The following is a 25,846-nucleotide window of genomic DNA, read 5'->3' as shown; positions in this document are numbered from 1 at the left end:
ACTTATAACCATTTCACAATTAGAAGAATTTGAAGAGAAATGTGCTATTCAACAGTGAAATTGAAACACCAAAAAGGAAAAGTCACAGAGTTATGAGAAATCACTGGATTGATAGACAAGTTGATGATATGCTAAAGATGAAAAAATAGAAACCTCATTTTCAAAACATTTATTTAATGCAATAAGCAGAAATACACGCACTTACACACCTTGGAATGCTATCAAATGGGATATTAATGGTTGTCTGAAGAGTGTTCTGCCACCCTGAATGCACTTGGGCAGCAAATCATCAAGATCCACTGCTGGCAGCTCCCTTTGCAGTCGCTGACCAAAGATGTCCCAGGATATGCTAGATGGGACACATGTACAGAGAAGCTGCAGGCCATGGTAGCACATTTAGGTGACGCAGGCTTCTCACTGTAGCATGAAGCTTGGCGCTGACATGTTGAAAAATGGCTCTGGCATACTGTGGAGAAGTGGCCGTACCACTAGTTCCACCAACAAATCAATGTTACTCTAGGCTTTAGTGTACTGGGAATGAAGACTAGAAGGTTCTGGCAACTGTACACCATGCAATCTCACATCGGAATGCATTTTCATGACAATGGGCTATGCTCCAGACGTCCAGCTACAGGTGATCCATTGACCACATGCCACCAGTCTCAAAGGCTATTATGGAACAGAACAAGACAGCATTGAGGCTGGAATGGAGGTTCATCCTCTTCAATAATGAGACGCATTTTTTTCTTGGAAACTATGCGAGTTGAAGATTGGTTCGTACACCATGTGGACAACATGATGAAGAGGTCTTCATGAGGACATTTCACACTGGTCCTATTTCCAGATGGGGTGGGATAATGTGGAACGGCATGATGTCAGATGGCATGATGTATGGCAGCCAGACCCTTCTAATCCTCATTCCAAGTAAACTAGCAGCTCGACATTACAGTGATTTGATCATGCAACCAGTAGTACGGCCACGTCTGCAAAGCGTCCCAAGAGCTGGTTTTCAGCATGATACTACAGGCTGCATGTTGCTCATGCTCTTGTGAGAAGCCTTCATGGCCTAAACATGCTATAATGGCCTGCAGTATCTCCAGACTTGTCCCCAATTGAACACATCTTGGATGTCATTGCTTGTCAATTGCAAGGGGAGTTGCCAGCAGGACATCATGATGATTCTTCTGACAAGCATTGATAACCTCATCAATAGCATAGTATGCCAAGGTATATACGTTAGTGTATTTTGCGATGTAGTGCTCATACTAAATACTGAATAAATGAAGAAGTTTTGAAAAATTAGGTTTATATTTTTTAATCATTTGCATATCATTATTTTCATCATTTGCATATCATTAACATGTCTGTCAATCCTCTGATTTTCAGAATTTTACAACATTTCCATCTATGCAAGAAGCAGACACTAACTCCACCTACTTATGTGATGCTGTACTAAGGCACCATAGGAATGATAGTAGATGAAAGAGGAAGAAAACCCAGATTTAAATATTTGGTCTAAAGTAAAATTACAGAGAACTAGGAAAAGTCTACTGTCATGATTGCTCACTGCTCAAGCCCTTGGTCTTCTGTTTCCCAAAGAGTTCTTTCTCACATTTCTCCTGGTGCAGCCCCCTGATCGCTGCCACTCACCCCATGATGTGACCTCATCAACGGGTAACTTCTGGTCTTTTAAACGGCCAGTGCACAGATTAATTCATTATCCCCAGCCAAACCCTGTATACTTAAAGGACCTTTCATCAACTGCCTGAGTAATGAGTTCAGAAAGTTCTGGGTTCTGTCATGTAAATTTTGAATTGTCTTTCTGCTTATTGACTCGACTTGGACCATGACGTTTTACCTATCTGTTGCCTGCCCTGCCAGTGCCCTGCCCTTGGTCAGTCTGACTACACTTCATGGTTCTCCTTCTCACACTACCCATTGTGAACCATTATCAGCTGTTGTAAATGGAAACTAGTCTGAGTTTGTGACATGGGGATATCTTGCAGTGAAGTCCAGGTCCCTGCACTTCTCAGTTTGGACCATATCCAAATCTGCTGCAACCAAAGAGATCCACCACTTCCGAAGAAAGCCTTTCATCATTCCTGCTTAGGTTATATATTCAGCAGATATGCCCCTACCTGAAGGCGTTGACTTTGCTACTGATTTTATGTGCAAGTAAACTTGCCAAGATATGTCAGTACAAGGAATAGAGAATATCTGAGCTCATATAGAATCTTAGTCTCTTCTTGGTGCAGCAGCAGCTCCTATACTAGTCCAGTTTATGCCTCTGCATCCAGCTAAATGTACTTCAGGTTCCTTTATTAGTTTGAGATTCAAATTGAAGTTCAAGTTTACCATTTTCCTACTTTAAGGACTAAATTGTCTTATATTGTTTCTCTGTTAACTGTTAAAGCTTTGTAACAACCTGGAGAAATCTGACCGGTTATTGCTCCTAGCACCATTTAAATATATTTTAAAGATCAGATGAAGCTTCATCCACGGCTTCTTCACTGCCTCGGTTACACAAGGGAACCTCTACTATGAGCCCATATGGAGTAAGCACTGCTATTCTCAGCGCTGGTGGAGGGCTTTAAAGTTTCAGTAAAAGAATGTCAATGCAGGCATATTAATAATCTGTGCTTCTTGTGTGGGAGTTCATCTCATTTCCTTTAGATTTTTTCTGTGAAGCTGGGAATCTACAGGTCCTGGGGTAAGAAGGAAAGGTTTTCCTAGACATAAATTCAAAAGCTCTCAAAAACTCACCATGCCCTTTGCTTTCCCTAAAGTTTGCTTCAGTTTTATTCCAGGTCTGCGCATACATTTTCAGCAGAAATCCCTTTGTTAGGGGTGCACGTGGTGTGGGGTGCATGCACGTGTCCTCTTCAGCAAAGTGTCCTATTCGACAAGTGTCTGACAGTCATTTCAATGGCAGTCATTCAGGGCAGGAGTCAGGTAACCCACACTTTGTACTCTCTTCAACTATGTACTTTATTCATGCATCCATATTGCTGAGTGCTTTTTTAATCCACATTCACTGCCCCATCCCACCTCCATGACCACTCATCCATATCTGCCCCTCTCTCCTTCCCTCTCCCATGTACAGCTCCCATGCTCTTCTGAACTTCCTGAAAAATCTCACTCCATCTTATCCAAAGGTATTGCACAAGAAACCATGTCACAAATCCAAAAACTATCGGCTCTTTCTCTTTTTACTGCTACTACTCATTTCAGGGGATATCTCTCCTAACCCCAGTCCACCCTCCACCAACCTCAACCTCTTCCCCACCTCACATCGAAACCCTGCTAACCTTATTAACCTCAGCTGTACTCCTTCATCTCCTTCCTTCAATTGTGCACTGTGGAATCCACGGTCTGTATGCAACAAGCTTCCTTTCCTGAACAATTACTTTCTGACCAACTATCTCAATCTGCAGGCCCTCACTGAAACCTGGATTCAGGATTCTAACACGGTCTCCCCTGCCGCTATTTCTCATGGCGGCTTGCATTTCTCCCATTCCCCGAGACCTGCCAACAGATTTGGTGGTGGAGTCGGCATACTCCTGTCCCCACAATGCACCTTCCAGGTTATCCCCCCAGTTCCATCACTCTCCTTCCCTTCTTTTGAGGTCCACACCATCAGGCTCTTCCATCCCCTCTCCCTCAGAGTAGCGGTCGTATACCGTCCGCCAGGCTCACCAACCCAGTTCCTTGACCATTTTTCTGCCTGGCTGCCGCACTTCATGTCCTCAGATTTACCAACCCTTATCCTGGGAGACTTCAACATCCCAATAAACACCACCACCTCCTCATCCGCATCCCAGCTTCTATCTTTAACCACTTCTCTTGGCCTCTCACAGCTTTCAACCTCTGAGACACACAAAGACGGAAACACCCTTGATCTGGTCTTTGTCCGGCTTTGTTCAATCCCCCACCTAGATAACTCCCCTCTTCCCCTCTCTGTTCATAACATTCTCTCCTTCACGCTCAAAAATCCTCGCCCGCCCCAGCACACTCCTACCTATCACACATTCAGAAATCTACAAGCCATTAACCCTCATACACTTACAGACTCCCTTCACTCATCACTGTCTCCAATTTTCTGTCCTGTCCTGATTTGGCCGTAAACAAATACAATGACACCCTCAGAAGCACGCTGGACCAAGTAGCGCCCCTCACCCTCAGAACCTCTAAACACAGAGTAAAACAGCCCTGGCTCACACCGCAAACTCGATTTCTCCAGCAATGCTCTAGAAGTGCCGAACGCCTATGGAGGAAAACTCGCACACTAGAAAAGTTTATCCACTACAAATTCATGTTAAAAACATATAACTCTGCCCTTCACCTTGCAAAACAGACCTACTTCACCACCCTGATCTCCTCACTATCCAACAACCCCAAAAAACTCTTTGACACCTTTCACTCCCTCCTCAGTCCTAAAGCCCAGGCCCCCATCACAGACATTTGTGCTGAGGACTTGGCCTCCTACTTCACAGAGAAAATAGACACCATCCGTCAGGAAATCAGCTCCCAGCCACCAAGGTCGTGACTCCCATCTCTCCCCATATCCCCTCTGGATCACTCTCCAGATTTGACCCAGTCACAGAAGAAAAAGTCTCCAGGCTCCTCTCTTCTTCTCATCCCACTACGTGCACCACTGACCCCATCCCCTCCAGTCTCTTTCTTCAGTCGTCACTACTCACCTAACTAAAATCTTCAACCTCTCCCTCTCTTCTGGTATCTTCCCCTCCTCCTTCAAACACTCCATAATTACTCCATTATTAAAAAAAACCTTCCTTGACCCTTCCTGCACAAACAACTACAGACCAGTCTCCAATCTCCCCTTCATCTCTAAACTCTTGGAGCGCCTGGTCTACTCCCGCCTTACCAGTTACCTCTCTACTCACTCTCTTCTAGACCCGTCACAGTCCGGCTTCCGCCCCCTACATTCTACAGAAACTGCAATCATCAAAGTAACCAATGACCTTCTGACAGCAAAACGTAATGGTGACTACTCTCTGCTCATTCTTCTTGACCTCTCTGCAGCTTTTGACACGTTGACCACTACCTCCTACTCTCTATGCTCCACTCAATCGGCATAAAGGACACTGCTCTCTCCTGGTTCTCCTCCTACCTATCTGACCGCTCTTTCAGTGTATCATTCGCTGGCTCCACTTTTTCCCCCCTTCCTCTCACTATTGGGGTTCCTCAGGGTTCAGTCCTTGGCCCTCTTCTCTTCTCTGTCTATACAGCCCCAATTGGACAAACCATCAGCAAATTTGGTTTTCAGTACCATCTTTATGCTGATCACACACAACTATACACCTCATCCCCTGACCTTACCCCCACTGTACTACAGAACACAAGTGACTGTCTGGCCGCAGTTTCTAACATCATGTCCGCTCTCTATCTGAAACTCAACCTTTCCAAAACTGAACTTCTTCTGCTCCCGCCGTCTACTCACCTCCCTAAATCTGACATCTCTCTCTCCGTGTGTGGCACCACAATAATGCCGAGCCAGCAGGCGCGTTGTCTGGGCGTAGTATTTGACACCAATCTCTACTTCACCTTCCATATACAATCTCTTGCCCGCTCTTGTCGCTTGCACCTGAAGAACATCTCTAGAATCCGCCCCTTTCTCACCTTCGAAACAACAAAAACCCTCACAGTTGCCCTGATCCACTCCTGCCTTGACTACTGTAACTCTCTATTAATTGGCCTCCCCCTCACTCGACTTTCCCCTCTCCAGTCCATCCTTAATGCTGCAGCCAGGGTCATCTATTTGGCTAACCGTTACTCAGACGCTTCTGCTCTGTGCCAGTCATTGCACTGGCTACCCATGAATTATTCAATCCAATTTAAATTGCTTGTCTTCACCCACAAAGCTCTCCACAGTTTGGCATCCCTCTACATCTCTTCCCTCATTTCTGTTTATCGGCCTACCCGTTCTCTACGCTCTGCAAGCGACTTTCGACTAACATCTGCACTAATCCGTACCTCCCACTCCCGGCTTCAAGACTTCTCCCGAGCTGCACCTATTCTTTGGAATGCTCTACTCCAAGAAATTAAGACGAACCACCACTTACACAGTTTTAAGCGCTCCCTAAAAACACACCTGTTTAGGGCGGCGTATCACATTCCCTAATCGAAGTCCTTTGATATTTCTATAGCCCATCCCTTATTTCTCCAAACATAAGTCTCCACCGAACCCAAAAGCACTACAGATACTGGCTGGTGATGAGCTCATGCAGCCTTTATCTATCCCTCATCCCCTCAAGTTGGCTGGACCATGACTGTAAATAAGCCATTGTACTTTGTGTCACCGCCACCTCATTGTAGATTGTAAGCTCTTACGAGCAGGGTCGTCATTATTTTTGCTTTAATTATTGTACTATCTTTAGCTATGTTACTTCTGACTGTTGTATATGAACCTCTGAATTGTAAAGCGCTGCGGAATATGTTGGAGCTATATAAATAAAGATTATTATTATATTATTATTATTTGCTGGCTGTGATTTCTAAAATGATCTGTTTCATCACAGCACCATTGTCCAAGCATGTAGTGTTCCCACACAAGGAACAGATCTTGTATTTTGTTCTGTAAAAGTGCATCAGTCCGCTGGCTGTAGGACCATCTTTTAACAGACATACACCACACATGGAATGGCATGATGGTCGCATGTCTCATTGGTGTAAGAACTGCTAATCTCAATGCCTGGCAATCATACAACCTCTGCTGACAAAACCTAAAGGAACTATACTTTATGAGAACTCAACATTTGAAATAAATATGTAATTTACCTAGTCTAACTGCCACTGTTCTTTTTACTCTAGCCTTGTTTTTAATTGTTGTTCTTGTGTCTCTCCATTTCACTGATGTCTTCAGTAAGTAACAAGCTGAAATTTCCCTCTGATTCCACTTGATTTATTTCCAGTCAATATGCTTTCTTAATGAAGGGGGTCTATTTGCAATTTCCAGGTGCCATTTTGTTTATTGTCAATAAAAAAATGTGGCTCTCCGCAGCCCTATATTGACTATCAAAGACTAAATAAATACTAGCTTCCCCTGATCAATGAGCTCTTTAAAAGTTATTAAGAGGAGAAGATTTTCACTAAGCCATATCTTATAGGTGCCTAAAGCTTGATAGGTATAGTAAACACTGAAGTATCCAAGATAAAGAACAGAAAACAGCCTTCAATGCTCAAGATGGGCATTATAAAGGGAAATCTTGTTGACGGTTATAGGAAGCAATTGATTGCAGTTATTTATTCCAAAGGGTGTGCAATCAAATATTAAAAATGGATCAGTTGCATAACTGATGCATCTGAAAGCACAAGAGCCCCACTGATTATTGTAGGGTTCCATCTGAGCTTCTTTATGTTACAGTTTTAAGAACAGAAAAAAAGAGCAAAAATATTATACAAAACTTATTTTTTAACTGCCTCTGGAATTTTGTTTCCTTTTGACAGGAAAACTGAGTGAGTGAGTGAACCTCTGTGGGCTGAATTCTTCAACAATTATCACACTAGAGAGTCCAGTAAGACCTTGAATTTTTTTTTATTGCAGAAAGGCAGCATTGTCCCCGATCTGTCATAAGTTCCAGCAGTCAACTCTGTGGTTAATGGGGTATTCTCAAATTTGAAAGCTATCCCCTATCTGTGGGAATGGAGATAACTTACTAATCACTGGAGGTATGACTGCTGGGACCCCACCGACCATAAGAACAGGGGCTCTGAAGAGCCCCAGATGAAGGGTGAGGAGGTTGATTATGCACAATACTGATCCATTCATTCTAATGGGAGTGCTGAAGACCAGCCAAGTGCAGTGCTCTGCAATCTCCGGCGGTCCTATTGACTATGTATGAGATGGTAATGCGCATGATCGACCTCTGCTCCATTTAGCTGGGGAGCTTCAGAGTACTAGTTCTCTGGATTAGTGTGAGCCCAAGCATTTGGCTCCTCATTGATTTGGAAGCTATCCTTGGGCTAACTTTCAAACTTCAGAATAGTCCTTTACAGACTTCCTTCAAATTTGGCAGTATTCGCTAAGTAGAGTCATTTCTTAGGTTAAAAAAATGCTGATGGGAAGTGCAGGCCTCCCCTTCAGATTCTGGCCAGAGATAGAAAGTCTACTTGTCTATACACCGATATATGCATGCGCTTATTCAGGAGCTCATTGCTTCTGCTTACTGTAGTGAGCACTACTGAACAGTCTTTTGAGCAATCTGTGGGCATTTGAGTACAGAGCCTCTTCCAATCTACAGGTTAAAGGGGTTACCTGGCCATAGACTACAAGTCTGCAGTTACTCTATGTTACTGCAGATTTGAGAATCCTCACATCGTACGGTGCTGGCACAGGGAGTGGGCGGGCATACAATCATAAGAATGCGATTAGCATACACGCGGTCACGTGCCAACTAGACGTGAGTGGCCTTACTCAATCCAAGTGTATTGTGCGAGACTGGACATGTCTAGTCGGAATTTGACCAGGAGTATACAAATCCCATACTAGCGGTCACATGATCACTCGCTCCTAGTGCTGGCACTGGAGAACCCTCACAGTGCACAATGCATGCGATGTGAGGATTCACTCTGACTGCAGACTTATACCCCAATGCCGGACAACCCCTTTAAGTTTTTACAGAATATTAAAATTCTCATGAAAGTGTAGGTGTTCTTTAATAAAAAAAAATAAATAAAAAAAAAAAGTTTATATAAAAAAAATAATCTGCTCACTCTCCCGTGGACAATGATAACATATACAAAAAAGTGTAAACTAAAATCATTGATATAAAGAATATGACTATGAATTTACCCATCATGGTTTCTTTCTTTAACTGGCAGGATAATATTAAAATACACATTGCTGAATGCCATTCATTCATCGCTAATTGAATAAAAGTCACCTATCACGTATTAAAAATGATTGTATGTACTGCAGTGCCAGCTATAGCACCCCAGCTATTGCTCATCTGCCTTATTCTGGTATAACAGAGAGGAACGTGCAAGTTTTGACTGCACAATGTGATAATTGTTTCTATACAGATCAATACAAATGCGTCAGTATGTTATTATGTAGTACAATAACAGAGAAATGAGATAAAGCACACATTGCTCACTGACATAATTACGGACAGTCTACCCACATCAATTCTTTATGCCATTTTGTTAGATAACTGTGTCGGTGTAATATAATTAGAAGTGAAAAATGTAAAATAAGAGTAAAAATCCATATAAAAACTGAAATGTAGCAAGCAGACTAATGCTCAGAATGATAATGGGGTAAAAGGCATGAGGTCTCATAGGACTGAATTTCAGATTATAATAAACCACATAAGGGTAATCAGTGCTGGGTGTCTGCCTTCCATGACGCCAGGGCACTGCCGGGTCACTGGAAAAAGGGATAATGATCCGTAAATAAGATGTGGTAAACATTTCAGTGTAAAATCTCCAAAGTGTTGTTGAAAGCTGTAACTTTATTTTATAAAGGAAAATATATACCAATTAATTTAGAAATGGCATTGTGTAATGTAGCCATACTTGGAAATGCACCTTGGCACAAGTTTAAACAATTTCTATTACAGAATGTGTAACTAACTTTTATTTGTTAAATGAGTACATTAAACTACTTAATATATGCTGCCCCCTGGAGTTAACTTTGAAAATTGCTTAAAAAAAAAAAAAATTACACAGATTAATAATAATCAAAAATACGGTAATTTCATTAAAAGAGTAGAAAAAATGTTATACCCTCTAAAACTGACCAGAATAAGATTGTAGTAAAATAATACAAATATGGTTGCTTAGGCTAACAGGTTACAGCCATATGTTTAAGAACATGGACATGTTATATTAACTCCTTTGTGGGCAATTTTTCCTTTTTGCGCTTTCATTTTTTCCTCCTTTTCTTCCAAGAGCCAGAACCTTTTTATTTTTTCTATCCATAGAGCCATATAAGAACTTGTTTTTTTACGGGATGAGTTGTAGTTCTGTATGGGAAGCACGGTGGCTTAGTGGTTAGCAAGTTGTCCATCAGGGACAACATCTGCAAGGAGTTTGTATGTTCTCCACGAGTTTTCGTGAGTTTCCTCCGGGTTTCTCCGGTTTCCTCCCACACTCAAAAGACATACAGATAGGGAATCTAGATTGTGAGCCCCAAGGGGGACAGATGATGATGACAATGTCCATAAAGCGTTAAGGAATATGATGGCGCTATATAAGCAAAGCATAATAAATAATAAACATTTTACCATACAATGTACTCAAAAATGTGAAAAAAATCCAAGTGGAGTGAAATGGTGTAAATAATTCATTTCCACCATAATTTTTTTTTTTTTTTACTTTTACAGCGTTCATTGTATAGCAAAAATGACCTGGAAATATGATTCTCCATGTCAGTATGATTAAGGTGATACCAAACTTGAATAGTTGTTTCTTTATTTTATTGAAGCAGTTAAAAAATGATTAAAATAAAAAAAATGTTAATGTTTGTTTTTGTCACCATTTTCCAAGACCCATAATGTATTTATTTTTCTGAAGATTGAGCTGTGTAAGGGCGTGTTTTATTTGAGCCGAGCTGGCATTTTTAGTGTTAACAAATTGGGGTACATATGACTCTTTAAAAGTTTTTAATAGTATTTTTCAAGGCGCTGTAGTGACTTAAAAAACAAAAACAAAATGCTGGTGTTCTGATATTTATTTCTTTTTACAGTGTTTCTGTAAAGGTTGATTAATTTTATATTTTAATAGACCGGACTTTTACAGATGCGGCAATACCAAATATGTTTATTATTTATTTCTTTATTATTAATGGGGAACCAGGGGGGTCATTTGAATCCTAAACTTTTTTTTTTTTTTAAAAAAACCTTCTTATACTCTCGACTCTATTGTATTTTTAAGTTCTCTTAGGGGACTTAAACATTAACTTTGGCAAATGTTACAACGCTGCTGGTTGCATGGATTTATATAGTGTGACCAAGTTGTCAAGCACTTTCCAAATGATGCTAAAATCGCTTGTCAACCTGCAACCCGCACGATTCACTTCCGCATGTCTCTGGCAGGAAAAACACATGTACAATCCGCATGTACAATCCGCATGTACAATCCGCATGTACAATCCGCATGCATTTTTTCTGCCAGGGAGATGCAGAAACGCTCAGGAAAAAATCCGGAGCATTTCTGCATTGTGGGCACATAGCCTAAGGGTATGTGCACACATTCAGTATTTGCAGCAGGAAAATCTGCTGCAAAAACTGTTGTGTTGACAGGAAAAAAACGCAACATAAAATACATGTACACAGTTTTGGCAAGCATTTTTGATGCGTTTTTCCCATTCATTAGCATGGGTGAAATCTGCAAAAACGCTGAAAGAATTGACATTATGCAGATTTAAATCTGCTGCAAATCTGCAATGGAAAATAAGCAACGTGTGCATGAGACTTCAGGTTTCTCATTCATTTTGCTTGTACTAGGAAATCCTTCAGGGTTTGTGATAAATCTGCGAAGGAAAAAAAACGCAACAAAAACTGCAACGTGCGCACAGATCCTAACTGTTTCCTTCAGATAAAGCTCATAAACATAGACTTGAGCTTGAAACATATAGCATTTATAAACTACTTTAAATGATATTAAATCATGTTAAGAAGAGAACAAAAATCAAATATGTTAGTATAGTTTTTAGAAGTTTTTTTTAACACAAAAAAAATGACAAAATAAGAATATTCAGTAATTAAAGCAATTACAAGCAGAGATCTTTTTCGGTTTTCCCTAATTAATATCTCTCTAGAGCTGCAGTCAGCTGCTAAGCAGACAGTCTGCTGGTGACCACAAGATAGTTAATTACATAGGACGCTCTGTCTGTTACCCCATGACTGATGGGACAAGGTTTTCCAGACATGGTCAATTAACAGGTTGAAACTCACCTAGTTACAAAACTTTTACATTTGATAAGTGAAGGGACTCCTCCCTAAAAATTTCTGGTCTACACGCTAGTGACCCATGACTCTAAAGTTAGTGGGAAAAGGTTCACCTTTGCATCATTATCAGTGAAGCATCCAACAGCCATGGAAACTAGATACAAACGTACAAAAAATATTCTCCCCTCCAGTTAGACTTTCTCTTATTGTATGACTGCTGTTTTTATACTGATAAACAGAACAATGCACTCCAACCCCTTAAAGGGAATGTGTCATCAGAAAATGATCCACTGTATTTTTAAATCTTTCTGTGTTAAAACTTTTAATTCTTAAAAGGAATGTGTCAGCAAGTTGTTGCTATGTAATCTGAGGACAGCATGAGGCAGGGGTTAAGACACTGAATTCAATGATGTGTCATTTGTTAAGATGTGTGCTGTTGTTTACTTACACTGAAGGTTTTATCATTAAGCGATTATTATTGCCAGGTCTGATGTGCACAAGACTGCTAGTCTGACTTCGCCCCTCCTGTAATCAGCATCTCAATGTCAATAGACAATGTACACAAAAAGCTGTGGTGTGGGCGGGGACAGCTTTCTCAGCTCTGCTGCATTCTACAGGGTGGGCCATTTATATGGATACACCTAAATTAAATGGGAATGGTTGGTGATATCAACTTCCTGTTTGTTGCACATTAGTATATGGGAGGGGGAAAACTTTTCCAGGTGGGTGGTGACCATGGCGGCCATTTTGGATCCAACTTTATTTTTTTCAATGGGAAGAGGGTCATGTGACATATCAAACTTATTGAGAATTTCAGAAGAAAAACAATGGTGTGCTTGGTTTTAATGTAACTTTATTCCTTCATGATTTTTTTTTACAAGTTTATGACCACTTATAAAATGTGTTCATAGTGCTGCCCATTGTGTTGGATTGTCAATGCAACCCTCTTCTCCCACTCTTGACACACTGATAGCAACACCGCAAAAGAAATGCTAGCACAGGCTTCCAGTATCCGTTGTTTCAGATGCTCAATCGGATTGAGATAGGAGTGAAGTAAAAAACACACCATGCTGCGATTGCATGCGAAACTTGGATCACACGCACCCATATAAGCCTATGGGTGCGTGTGAAACATCGCACTGCACTCGGATATCACTCGAGTGCAGTGTGATTCACGCCGACGCTGGTAACAGAGGAGATGGAGAAATTGATTTCTCCGTCCCCTCCGCATATGTGCTGCGATCCTCTCGTGCGAGAGGATCGGAGCACAGAGCACTGACACTCGGCTCCCGCTCGCAGCAGAGCAAGAGCTGAGAGTCATTAGTGTATCGAATCGGATGCCATACGCTAATGTGTCTCCGGCCGATGACTGAAAGCCCTTCGGCTCCCATGAGGAATAAAGTTAATTTTCTCCCGGGTACTGCACTTTCAGTAAGACAGCAGAGCAACTTTATAACGCTATTAACCTTCAGATTAACCCTATATCAGCAGGTTAATAGCATTATCTGACGTGACATGTTACCTTTAAATATTTAGCAATGTTCCTCAGTTATATCGCAATCTTTCTTAAACATAAAAATTAGACATCTTCCAATTTTCACACTTTTATTTTGTTTTAACCATGCAATTTTAACATCAACATATCTGTACCATGACTTGTTTTTTTGCAGAATAAAGTGTAGTTTTTAAAGGGAACCTGTCAGCAAGTTTTTGCTATGTAATATGAGGACAGTATGAGGTAGGGGTTAAAGCACAGATTTCAGGGATGTGTCACTTATTAGGCTGCTTGCTGTTGTTTCCATATAATGAATGTTTTATCAACCGGAGATTATCACTGCCTGGACTACAGCTCAAGCAACTGCTAGACCGACCACGCCCCCTCCTCTGATAAGCAGCTCACTGTCAATAGACGATGTACATAGACAGCCTGGTGTGGGAGGGATTAGATTTCTGAGCTTTACATTTCTACATGTAAAAACTCTGCATCAAACCTGCTGTTCCCAGTAAACTAAGAGATACATTGTGGATACACAGTTGCAATTAGGGTCTCTTTTACCACATTATGCTGCTCTCAAATGAGGCAGCAGAAACCTGGTGACAGATTCCCTTTAATGGCACCACATTAAGCTACATATAATGTATTGAAGAACATTTTTTAAGGCTAGAATGAAAAAAAAAAATACAAAAAACAGTAATTGACTAATTTTGGGATTTTTGTCTTTAGAGTTTTATTTTTATGGCATTCACTGTGTGATGTAAATAACATGTTAACGTTATTGTGTATGTACTATGAAACACTTTAATAAAAAATTGCAGCCAATCACACACTTCAGCAGTCCTTTGGCTTCCAAATGGAGCAGGCTTCTGGGGCGCTTTGCACTGGATCCATAGGGATGCTGATGAGTATACCTCACTTTTTTATTTTAACAGCATCCATTCATTTGAAAAAAATCCTGTATCGGACAATTCCTTTAACTTTGATCTAGCCACATCAGAGTTTTGTATATACATGATTAAAAACTTCTTACCACTGGGGTTAAATGCCATGCAGCAAATTGGTTTTTCATGAGCTGGAAAATGAGCGACAATGCCTTCACCATCTGAGTCTTCACTGACAAGAACCTACAACAAAGAAGTTAAAATATATACATTTAATGTACAAAGAGAGGTATAATTGCAATAAATTTTCATCTCTAATTACTATTTCTTTTAGATTTTTTTTTCTAAAACGTGGTGTCTAAAATATTAATCTCCATAAGCAGCAAATTGCTCCTCACATAGTTGTAGAAAAAGACATGGACCATAGATCCAAAAATCATACATTGACCAATTGTGGCAAAGCAAAAATTAACAAAATTGAACATTTCAACATTCTTACCAGACTGTATGAAGCCTACAACCACGTCACAGTGAACCTCTCAGTGGGTCCATGACCTAAAAGGTGCAGTGCTAGGTGCCAAAAACCGCTGAAGCAACAGTGTTCCAGCAGGGGGCAGCGACACGGTGCTCCACAGTACCCATGCTGCAAGGCAGCGCACCCATGACTCCAGGCCACACCACTCCACAAGCACAGCACCACAGCAGCAATGGCTGCCACACAGCACTACCACCAAGTGAAAGGGGCTAAAAAAACTCACCTTTCACATTTTCTCAATGAGCTGAGAGTGAAAATAGACAGTCGCTACATTTTTGTGCAACTACGAGCAGTGCAAACATTTTGGAACATGTCTAAAAGTTTGACGCCAAAATTTTGGCAAAAACTGTTTTCTGACTCAAGGACCTAATGTTAGCAGCTTACTCATCACATCACCAAAAAACATGTTTAATACATTTTATGTTGGAGTAAATTTTTGGCCAAGTATTCCTTATCTGGATTTTGTTGGCATGATGTCTAAATTATGACTTGTACTAATTTGTATAGAACATAGAGTATAAAACTATACAATTTATATACAGCTTTTCCTAATCTCCTAGCATTTAACCTAATGTCTAGTGTTTTGTAATTAAACACCCACTGGAACCTGTATGTGACAAATGACAGGAGATTATTTCATTTGGGCCTTAATTAGCTCTAGTTATCAAGGTGCCTAGTCTAGAATTCAAGGAGTGGAAGCATCGGATCATGAGCCTTGAGCCCAGAAGGGGGGCTACTTCATTTCAGTCCTCTATTTCTTGGAAAGGTTTTTCCCTGACATACTTGACATAAAATAAATTCTTACTTTCTGCCAAGTATGCACAGAAGACACTTGAAAAATCATTCTCCTGTCAAAGAAGTATATAAAATTCAGCAAGCTACAAAATGTAGATACCTATAGATAGGAGACACAAGTAGAAGTTAAATATGTATGGTGCCTTGTTCAAATGATTGATTTGGCAAAATTTGCCCATAAAATAATAAAAGATCAAATACACACTAGTTAAATAACCTTGCCTTTCCAATGCTGCCACGCCAGTCCTGCCTGTTGCTTACTTAATTGCAGCAATAATGTCCCATTAAAGGGTTATTACCGTCTTTAGAAGTTAGAAATTAACAATAGGATAGGTGATACCTTGCTGATTGGGGGGGTCTGATTGCTGGGTTCCCTATGAATCATGAGAACAGAGCTCGGAAAGGTCCCATTTGATGGTGCTGTGGCCGAACATGAGCACCACCTCCACTCCCTTCTTTCTCTATGGCTCTACCAAAGATGTTCCAATTATGAGCATAGCGATCCGCATGAATGGAACTATGCCTGATGAACACTCCATTCAGATGGGGAATTTCGGAGCTCCGTTCTCAAGATCCATGGGAGTCTCAGCAGTCAGACCTTCAATCATTAATTCATCACCTATCCTGTACATACATGATAACTTCTAAACATAAGAATAACTCTTTAACCACACATGACCACTACAGTCAAAATCACTAATTTGTAACTTATCCTGTGCATAAATGATAACTTCTGAATATGGGAATAACCCTTTAAGCACACATGACCACTAAAGTCAATCCCTGGCCTCAGTGGTACGCATCTGAGGTTGGTCATTTGCTGCAGCAGCCACTTGTGGTAGAAGCTGCAGTCAAGTAAGTGACAGGTGGGGCAGACAAGAATAGTAAGTGGATTTAATGTAAGTAGTTTTTATTATTTTCTGCCATTTCCTCCCTTGGGCAAATTTTTCCAGATCCTGAAAATCCCCTTTAAGACAATAGACTTAAGAGTGCCCCTCAGAGGTATGACTCAGTTAAAAGACCTTTTATGTGTATCTGATGCAACAAAAGTAGGTAGACTCATCTTTAAGGAATAGAAAATAGTTACATTTTGTCCATTTAACTTGTAGCAGAGTCAGAATCCCACTGACCTCTATCCTAAATTGTGAGACTGTGAATTCTACAAGAATTCTACGAAGAGCACAGAAAACTTAGCTGTAAATATCATTTATTCTTGTTGGACACTTATGTAAGCTTGCTGCATTAAGGTCTAATGGCTCCCAGAGCTCTAGTTTTATGAGAACAAACTAGGGTAACATCAGAGGGCAATTAGACACATAAGCACTGGAGACGACTCCTAGTCCAGCGGTAGCAAACTGCGATTAGTGGAAAATATTCTGACCTTCTGACCTTTGACAGCCAGCTCAGTCACTTCTAATTGGGGACCAGAGGAAAGAGATATTGTTTGTAAATGTGCTGGAAATCAAGAACAACAGATGAGGTCAGAGTTAACATCCTGAAGTGAGTAGGAGGACGGGGCTGGCCAGAGTAAAGAGAGAACAAATAGCTGCCCTGGGATGCCAGAACAAGATGTTTTTAATGGGATCTACCATTTACAGACATTATTGCTTAAAGGGAGTCTATAAATACAGAGCACTCAGCACACAGTGCTTAAGATAATAAAACCTGTCTTTTTATTGCGGCACACACTGGGGGAGTAGTGGCAGGACCTAGAGCTCCCATAGAGGCCTCACCTTTGTTCTTGATTGGTGATGTTATCAAGTATGGGGCCTGCACTATTTCTTTCAAAGTTTCAACCATTAGTTGAAATTAAGAAGAAACATTTTGTGACCCTGTTAGGTCTCTAAATCATGCGGATCAATCCGGGTTTTACATATGTCTGCCAAACAGTATGTGCATGATAAAAACACAAACTCTTTAAATATTTGTTTAAAAGAATACATTTTTGATCAAAATTCTAAAAATAATATGGAGATTGAAGAAAAATAAAGAGATAGTTAATAGAGATAAAGCTTGCCCTTAGGCTGTGTGCCCACGATGCGTTTTTTAAGCGTTTCCGCAGCAGCAAAAACGCTGCAGAAACACTTAAAAAACGCATGGTAGAAGGCCTGCCATGTCCCCCAATGATAATCCGCATGTGCTGTGCACATGCTGCGGAAATTTCCGCTGCGGGTTATCATTGCGGAAAAAAACACAGCACTACCAATTATTTTGCGGAAGTGCTGCATTTTCGCCGCCATTGACTTGCATTAGAACGCGCCAATTCCACAAGACTGCAGCTGTACTTGCGTAATTGGTGCGTTCTAATGTGCGGATGGTACCCGGGTGTAGAGGAGAGTCTCATCCACACCCAGGTACCATTAAAAAAAGCTGTAAAAAAAGAACAAAATAAAAAATAAATGTATACTTACCTTCTGGCGGCCCGCACTGCGCTCCTCCTTGCTTCCCGGCACTTCGCGATGGAATGAAGGACCTGCGCTGACGTCAGAGTCATGTGACGGGTCACGCGACGCTGACGTCGGCAGGTCCTTCAGTGTACCGCTGCCAGCAGCCGGGACCGAGCGAAGCAAGACAGCGCGGGCCATCAGAGGGTAAGTATATATTTATTTTTTGACATTCTCTCGGTCACACTATATAAATCCATGCTGTTTGCATGGATTTATATAGAGTGACCAAGTTGTCAAGCACTTTCCAAGTGATGCTAAAATCGCTTGGAAAGCGCTTGTCAACCCGCATGCGGAAATGCAAGTGAAGAACGCTTCACTTCCGCATCCGCACATTAGAACGCGCCAATTACGCAAGTACAGATGCAGTCTTGCGGAATTGGCACGTTCTAATGCAAGTCAATGGCGGCGAAAACGCAGAACTTCCGCAAAATAATTGGTAGTGCTGCGTTTTTTTCCGCAATGATAATCCGCAGCGGAAATTTCCGCAGCATGTGCACAGCACATGCGGATTATCATTGGGGAACATTGCAGACCTTTTACCATGCATTTTTTAAGCGTTTCTGCAGCGTTTTTGCCGCTGTGGAAACGCTTAAAAACGCATCGTGGGCACACAGCCTTAAGGGTTGTCTTATAAAAAGCAGTACACTTCCCAAATTACCTATATGAATTGCAGTCATTGTAATTTTCAAGTCAAATAACTATTAGAGTACAATTGAAAGGTTTTTGTACAAACTGCCTATGATAACAGTATATTTAAAAAAAAATAAAAATCTCAAACTGCACTCAAAATGCATGTTCCAAATTATTATGCACAGCAGAGTTTTCAACCTTTTTATTTTAATAAAGAACAAAAAAAATGGTCATTTTTGAAATTATAAGCATTAGCAGGTTATTACAAACTGAAATCAAACAGTTTTCAACTCAAAACTTTATTCTAGGTGATGTTACATTTGCACATAGGACCCCTTGTTCGAAAGGAGCTTCTGAACTCTCTCGTCCATTGAATTTGTCAGGTTTTGGATGGTTTCTGCTTTAATTGTTTTGCATGAGGACAGAACACCCTCCCAGAGCTGTTGCTTAGATGTGAACTGCCTCCCGCCATCATAGACACTCCTTTTGATGATGCTCCAGAGGTTCTCAATGGGGTTGAGGTCAGGGAAGCATGGGTGCCACACCATAAGTTTGTCCCCTTTTATGCCCATAGCAGCCAGAGATGCAGATGTGTTATGTGCAGCATGAGACGGGGCATTATCATGCATGAAATGATCTCGATGGTCCAGATGGATGGAGTGGAGGATGGCTGGTTGATGGACATCCCATGCAAACACGGTTACGGCGCTAACAAGGAGGAGGTGGAGTAATGTTTTGGGCTGGAATCATGGGGAGAGAGATTGTCGGCCCTTTTAGGATCCCTGAAGGGGTAAAGATGAACTCCATAATGTATGTTGAGATTCTCAAACAGCACTTTCTGCCATGGTTCAAGAAGAAGAACCGTGCATTCCGCAGCAAGATCATTTTCATGCATGATAATGCCCCGTCTCATGCTGCACATAACACATCTGCATCTCTGGCTGCTATGGGCGTAAAAGGGGACAAACTTATGGTGTGGCACCCATGCTCCCCTGACCTCAACCCCATTGAGAACCTCTGGAGCATCATCAAAAGGAGTGTCTATGATGGCGGGAGGCAGTTCACATCTAAGCAACAGCTCTGGGAGGGTATTCTGTCCTCATGCAAAACAATTGAAGCAGAAACCATCCAAAACCTGACAAATTCAATGGACGAGAGAGTTCAGAAGCTCCTTTTGAACAAGGGGTCCTATGTGCAAATGTAACATCACCTAGAATAAAGTTTTGAGTTGAAAACTGTTTGATTTCAGTTTGTAATAACCTGCTAATGCTTATAATTTCAAAAATGATCATTTTTTGTTCTTTATTAAAATGAAAAGGTTGAAAACTCTGCTGTGCATAATAATTTGAAACATGCATTTTGAGTGCAGTTTGAGTTTTTTATTTTTTTAAAAATATACTGTTATCATAGGCAGTTTGTACAAAAACCTTTCAATTGTACTCTAATAGTTATTTGACTGGAAAATTACTATGACTGCAATTCATATAGGTAATTTGGGAAAATCTGAGAAAATATTATTTGCATAATAATTTGGAACACAATGTATATACTGTATATATGTTGGGCAGCATTGGTACGCATTGTAGCTTTACAGCACTAGGGTCAACCCACACAAAGTTTGTATGTTCTCCAGGTGTTTTCATGGATTTTCCCCTGGTAGGCAGGAGTCACATAAGCATATGGCATCCGATGCGAGATGCTAATGACACTTGGCTCCAGCTCTGCTGTGAGCGGGAGCCAAGTGTCAGTGCTCTGTTCTCCGATCTTCTCACATGAGAGTATTGCAGCACAGCTGCGGAGGAGAAGGGGAATTAAATTATCGATCTACTCCATTGCCGGCATCCGTGGGAATCATACTGCACTCGGGTGATATCCGAGTGCAGTGCGATGTTTCACATGCCACCATAGACTTATATGGGTGCGTGCGATCCGAATTTCACATGCAATCACAGCATGCTGCGATTTTGTTTTCAGCCCGATCTCTATCTGATCGGAGCTGAAAATAACCCACATATGAGCACAGAATCGTTGATTAACACTGGACCGAATGCAATCCGATTTTTTATTGGATGCATTCGCCTGATTACATCGCAAGTGGGAGTGAGCCAATACTCCAATTTACTCCAATACTCCAAACACATACTAATTAGGAATTTAGATTGTAAGCCCCAACGGGGACAGTGATAATAATGTCTGTAAAGTGCTGTGGAATATTATGGAGCTATATAAGTAAAATAAATAAATACAATAAAAAAAAAATACACTGGTTCTTCTTATGTTACAGTCAATGAATGCTAAAAGTTGGTGATTTAAAAAAAATTAATAGAATGTAAATTTATGAAACCCAAGCTACCTATTATACAGAATATGACTGAATATAACAGTGTAAACATTTTTTAACGAACTTCAATTATTCTTTTTTCTGCATTTGTTGGAAATACAACCCAAAATAAACATTAATATTCTCATTTTCTTTCTATACCTCCTATTCAATAGCTGTGTGTTTACTTTCCTTATATAGTTGGTATCTGGGCAGCTTCTTTTTTGACAGCATAGTGGAAAAAAGTTGTATTGTTAATGGTGAAAATAAAAAATGTGGTGCAATTCAGTGGGATAATTGGCATTCTGTTGCTTTGAAAATGAGCAGCATGACCTGAAATCTGCACAGATTTTTTCTGCTATAGCATGATGAGGTTTAGAAAGCCCTATTAACATATGCTGCATTGTAACACTGTAAACCATATCTCTGCTTTATAGATGCATCCCCTGACACAAGTTTTAGGACAACTCTACTGCGTTATTTACTGCTTTAAGTGAAAAGTTAAATTTAGTCTCAAGGCCTTTCCTTTTCTCGCTATATCAGTTTTATATATAAAATAAAATAAATCACATAATATCAACTTAGGTGTCAGATATACAAACAATGGAAGGAAAGAAACAGTAGAAATATTAACGTTTCTGATAAAGAATTGCTCATATCTACAATGGCAGAGGTCATGAAAATGCTTCAGCATTACACACTATGCAAATTATGATTTATTAATAACGGAAGGAACTTATAAAAAGAAAGTCATTCAGAAAGTTTGTATAAATTCACTCCCCATGCAAAACTTTTGGGATCTGGACTTTTATAAATAATTAGAATTGGCTCAAAGAAGATGAATGTATCTGATGGACTGTTCAACTAACTCAAAACTCCTCCCAGCATCCGTGGCTCATCTTTTAGTTCGCCAGCCTGGTGTAACATCACAGATCTTTATGACCTAATTTGAAGCAGCCAGAAGAAGTGTTATGAATATTCCTCGGTACAGATTGTAAAAAAGGTAAAATCCGGTGCCACATGCGATCAGGTCTCTCTAAACATTTCAGAGAGGTAGATGCGGGCAATATAAGTACATTAAATATTAGAGGCATAGAGAGAGTACCACATCCCCATAGTGGCGGTAATTGGGAAAAAATGCTCCATAACAAAGAAAAATTATGGATATTGAAATTAAATGCACGGATACCGCAAGGTACGAATTATAGATCAGATCTAATGTTTTTTTTATTAAATTATACATATATGCTTGCATTTACAATATTATATGCATGTTCTTTTCTGTGCATTTATATGGCAAATTTATTACATATATAAAAATGTATTTATTTTTTTTTCTCCTAAGTTTATATCTGAATATTCTATGAGAATTCGTTGCACGCAAATCTTGTCTAAGTAGGAGTTAATATCCTAATTTGTATACTAATCTATCACACATGTTTAGGGGTGGTCAAAGGTTTATTATAAATGTGTTGTTTTTTAATTCATTTGTATACTGACGAATAAGGGGCTGTGTCCTCGAAACGCGTCCAGTTGTTCCTCTCCTAGGGACATGTTGTGATTTTTAATTTTGGAATAAAAGGATTTATCGTATGTGGCACCGGATTTTACCTTTCTTATATATCCTTGCAAGTGTATGCTGGACACTAATCCGTGAGCCTGGGATTCCTGTGAGTATCAGGTGATATGAGCTAATTATCTTTTTTCAGTCTACAGATTGTAAAGGTGGGGGAAAAAAGTGGAAGAGAGCGCTACCTAAGCGTAATCAGTACAAAATAAAGGGATGTTTTTAAAATGAATGATCTATGCTCATCTGAGCAGGTTGTGCTGATAAGCACAACTCTATTGCAGGACCTTGTGATATTTGGGTTTCTCAATCCTCGGTTTGCAGCTCTTCCATAGACGGTGGTGGCGTGTTTGTCCTATCCCAAAAAACAGCCTCCACGTAGGCGAAAAAGGCAATTGAATCCTGGAGGCGCTGAAGTATGAGGGTGAGTTCCCATGCCTTTCTGCTCACAGAGCCTTCATCAGGTGTTACACACATGACAAAACACCTGATGAAGGCTCTGTAAGCAGAAACATGCCATGTGAATTGTTTTGTTCCCCCCTTTTTTATGTACATTAGAGTTCTTTTTATAATCGCACCTTCAAGAAATCCACAAGTTTTCAACTCTTTGTGGTCTATTTAACCCTCGACAGCACGAAATATCTGAATTTTCACCAGTCATCTGTGAACTCACCCTCAAACGGGAGAGCCTCCAGGATTCAATTGCCAGGAGAAGCTTTATGTTAGGGCTCGTTCACACAACCATATTTTCGGTCCGAGTGCTGTCTGTGAAAAAAAACACATAGCACTCGGAAAAATGTTACTCAAAGGGGCAGTACAGATGAGTGTTTTTTTCACTGACCAAATCTGTTTATGAAAAAATCGCAGCATGCGCTTGTTTCTTCCTTAAATTGAATGAGACTCACCCATTCAAGTTTATGGGTGCACAAAAAAAAATCGGATGCCACAGTAAGTATAATATCCATTTTTTTTCTGGATGAAACTTTGAACGATTTTTTATATGATTGTGTGAACATACCCTTATATAGCATCAGAGAGCAAACCAAGAAAATAGTTAACCACAGCTTTGCTGCAATGGCTGAGTATTGTTAACAGGGCCGGCTCCGGGCGAAAGAGTCTCAGTGGGCCCCTTTAACACATACCACGATTCATGATGCACAGATACTGCAGAGAAATATAGATATAGTACAATACCAAAGATTTCACTTCTTACATTACATGAGCGATATCTATTGTAAATTCCACAATAGCTCAGAAACCGGCGAATCGCTCCACACAGTATACTGGCCCCCATAAAATGCTCCATACAGGAGACTGGCCCCCATAAAATGCTCCATACAGAATACTGGCCCCCATATAACGCTCTATACAGAATACTGGCCCCCATATAACGCTCCATACAGAATACTGGCCCCATAAAATGCTCCGTACAGGATACTGGCCCCCATATAATGCTCCATACAGGATACTGGCCCCCATATAATGCTCCATGCAGGCTGTTCCCCCCTTATAATGCCCTGTGCAGGATGTCCCTTTCCCCCCATATAATGCCCCATGCAGGATGTCCCTTTCCCCCTAATATAATGCACCATGCAGGATGTCAGCTCCTCTCTTTAAAATGCCCCATGCAGGATGTCACGCCCTTTCTCTATAATGCCCCATGCAGGATGTCACCCCCCCTATATAATGCCCCATGCAGGATGTCACCCCCCCTCTTTATAATGCCCCATGCAGGATGTCACCCCCTCTATTTATAATGCCCCATGCAGGATGTCACTCCCTCTCCTTATAATGCCCCATGCAGGATATCACCCCCCTCTCTTTATAATGCCCCATGCAGGATATCACCCCCCTCTCTTTATAATGCCCCATGCTGGATATCACCCCCCTCTCTTTATAATGCCCCATGCAGGATGTCACCCCCCTCTTTACCCCATGCAGGATGTCACCCCCCATATAATGCCCCATGCAGGATGTCACCCCCCATATTATGCCCCATGCAGGATATCTCCCCCCCCCATATTATGCCCCATGCAGGATGTCACCTCCCATATTATGCCCCATGCAGGATGTCACCCCCCCATATAATGCCCCATGCAGGATGTCACCCCTCCACACATAATGCCCCATGCCTCCATACATAAAAAAAAAAAAAATCAAATACTCATCTCACTCCTCTTCTCACCTGCTGCCGCTGCTCAGGTCCGGACTCCAACGTTGCCGATGTCTTCCCGCTCTGCGCTGCCTGTGACGGCTCAGGGGAGGGCACGGTGGAAAGACGTCACTGCACCCTCTGACCTGAGACGTCACAGGGAGCGCACAGCAGGAAGACAGCGGATCTGCGGAGGCATGGGAGAGGTAAGGATCCTGCTGCCGGGGCCCTGAGCAAGCGGGGGAGAAGGGCGGGCGCTGGCACCGCTTTCCTCCACCCATAGCTCGGCGGGGTGCCCGACTGCAAGTGGGCCCCACCGCCTGCTCAGGGCCCCGGCACTTGCCCGGGAGCGCCGGGTGCTGACGCCGGCCCTGGTTGTTAAGCAATGGAGGCAGAACAATACAGAAGTATTGCAAATGCAAACTTAAACAACAAGTGCTGGTTACCTAACAGCACAGTACTAGAGCGGAAACTAACGGTGAAACTAGCGCTGTTCATAACACAAACCGCTTCTGAATGTTTTGATTAATAAATAGGTCCAATTAAAATAATATTCATATTTAGCCACGCTTGTACACATAAAAATAGAAAAAAAAGCTGGTTTTCTGCAGAAAGCACAAAAATTGTGTGGACAGGCGTTGCTTGGTGTTGCAGCTCAGACCTATTTAACTGATTGCCTATAAAATTTCTAATAAAAGAGGAATTGTGCCTAATTTACGGAAGTTAATTTTTCCCCAGATCTCTAGCTGTTTTAGAAACCATTATTCATGTTATCACCCCTCTTAAAAATCATAGAAGATTCGTGCCTCATTTAGAGGGGTTAATTTCTGTCTCTACTTAAAGGGAATCTGTCAGTGGGTTTTGTGTATTTAATCTGAGAGTATCATAATATAGGGCAAGTGAGCCTAATTAGAAAGATGTAGCACTTAGTTTACTGGGTGCAGCAGTTGTGACACAATTAGAGACTTTAGATGTAGCATGTAGCCGAGCTCAGAAAGCAAACCCTGCCCACACCAGGATCTCTATGTACATTGTCTATTGACAGTGAGCTGCTTATAAGAGGAGGGGGCATGGCTTCCCTGTTTGCCCTACCTGAAGAAGGCTGTACC

At 41.1% G+C, this 25,846-nt stretch overlaps 1 protein-coding gene across 7 annotated transcripts in view; it reads right to left on the bottom strand.

Annotated features, from left to right (window-relative positions):
• Positions 1–25,846, bottom strand: part of BCAS3 (BCAS3 microtubule associated cell migration factor) — a 1,370,469-nt gene that overhangs the window by 971,799 nt on the left and 372,824 nt on the right. For all 7 annotated transcript variants that reach the window (XM_073665482.1, XM_073665487.1, XM_073665488.1 and 4 more), the window contains one exon: positions 14,441–14,534. In XM_073665482.1, the coding sequence (XP_073521583.1) occupies positions 14,441–14,534 (94 nt within the window). The remainder of the gene's footprint in view (positions 1–14,440; positions 14,535–25,846) is intronic.

Source organism: Phyllobates terribilis, unplaced genomic scaffold, assembly GCF_046119375.1.
Source record: "Phyllobates terribilis strain yellow unplaced genomic scaffold, ASM4611937v1 Scaffold_2__4_contigs__length_985480577, whole genome shotgun sequence".
Classification (NCBI taxonomy): Eukaryota; Metazoa; Chordata; class Amphibia; order Anura; family Dendrobatidae; genus Phyllobates; species Phyllobates terribilis.
Note: the sequence above shows the minus strand (reverse complement) of the source record. Positions and strands in the feature narration are given on the sequence as shown.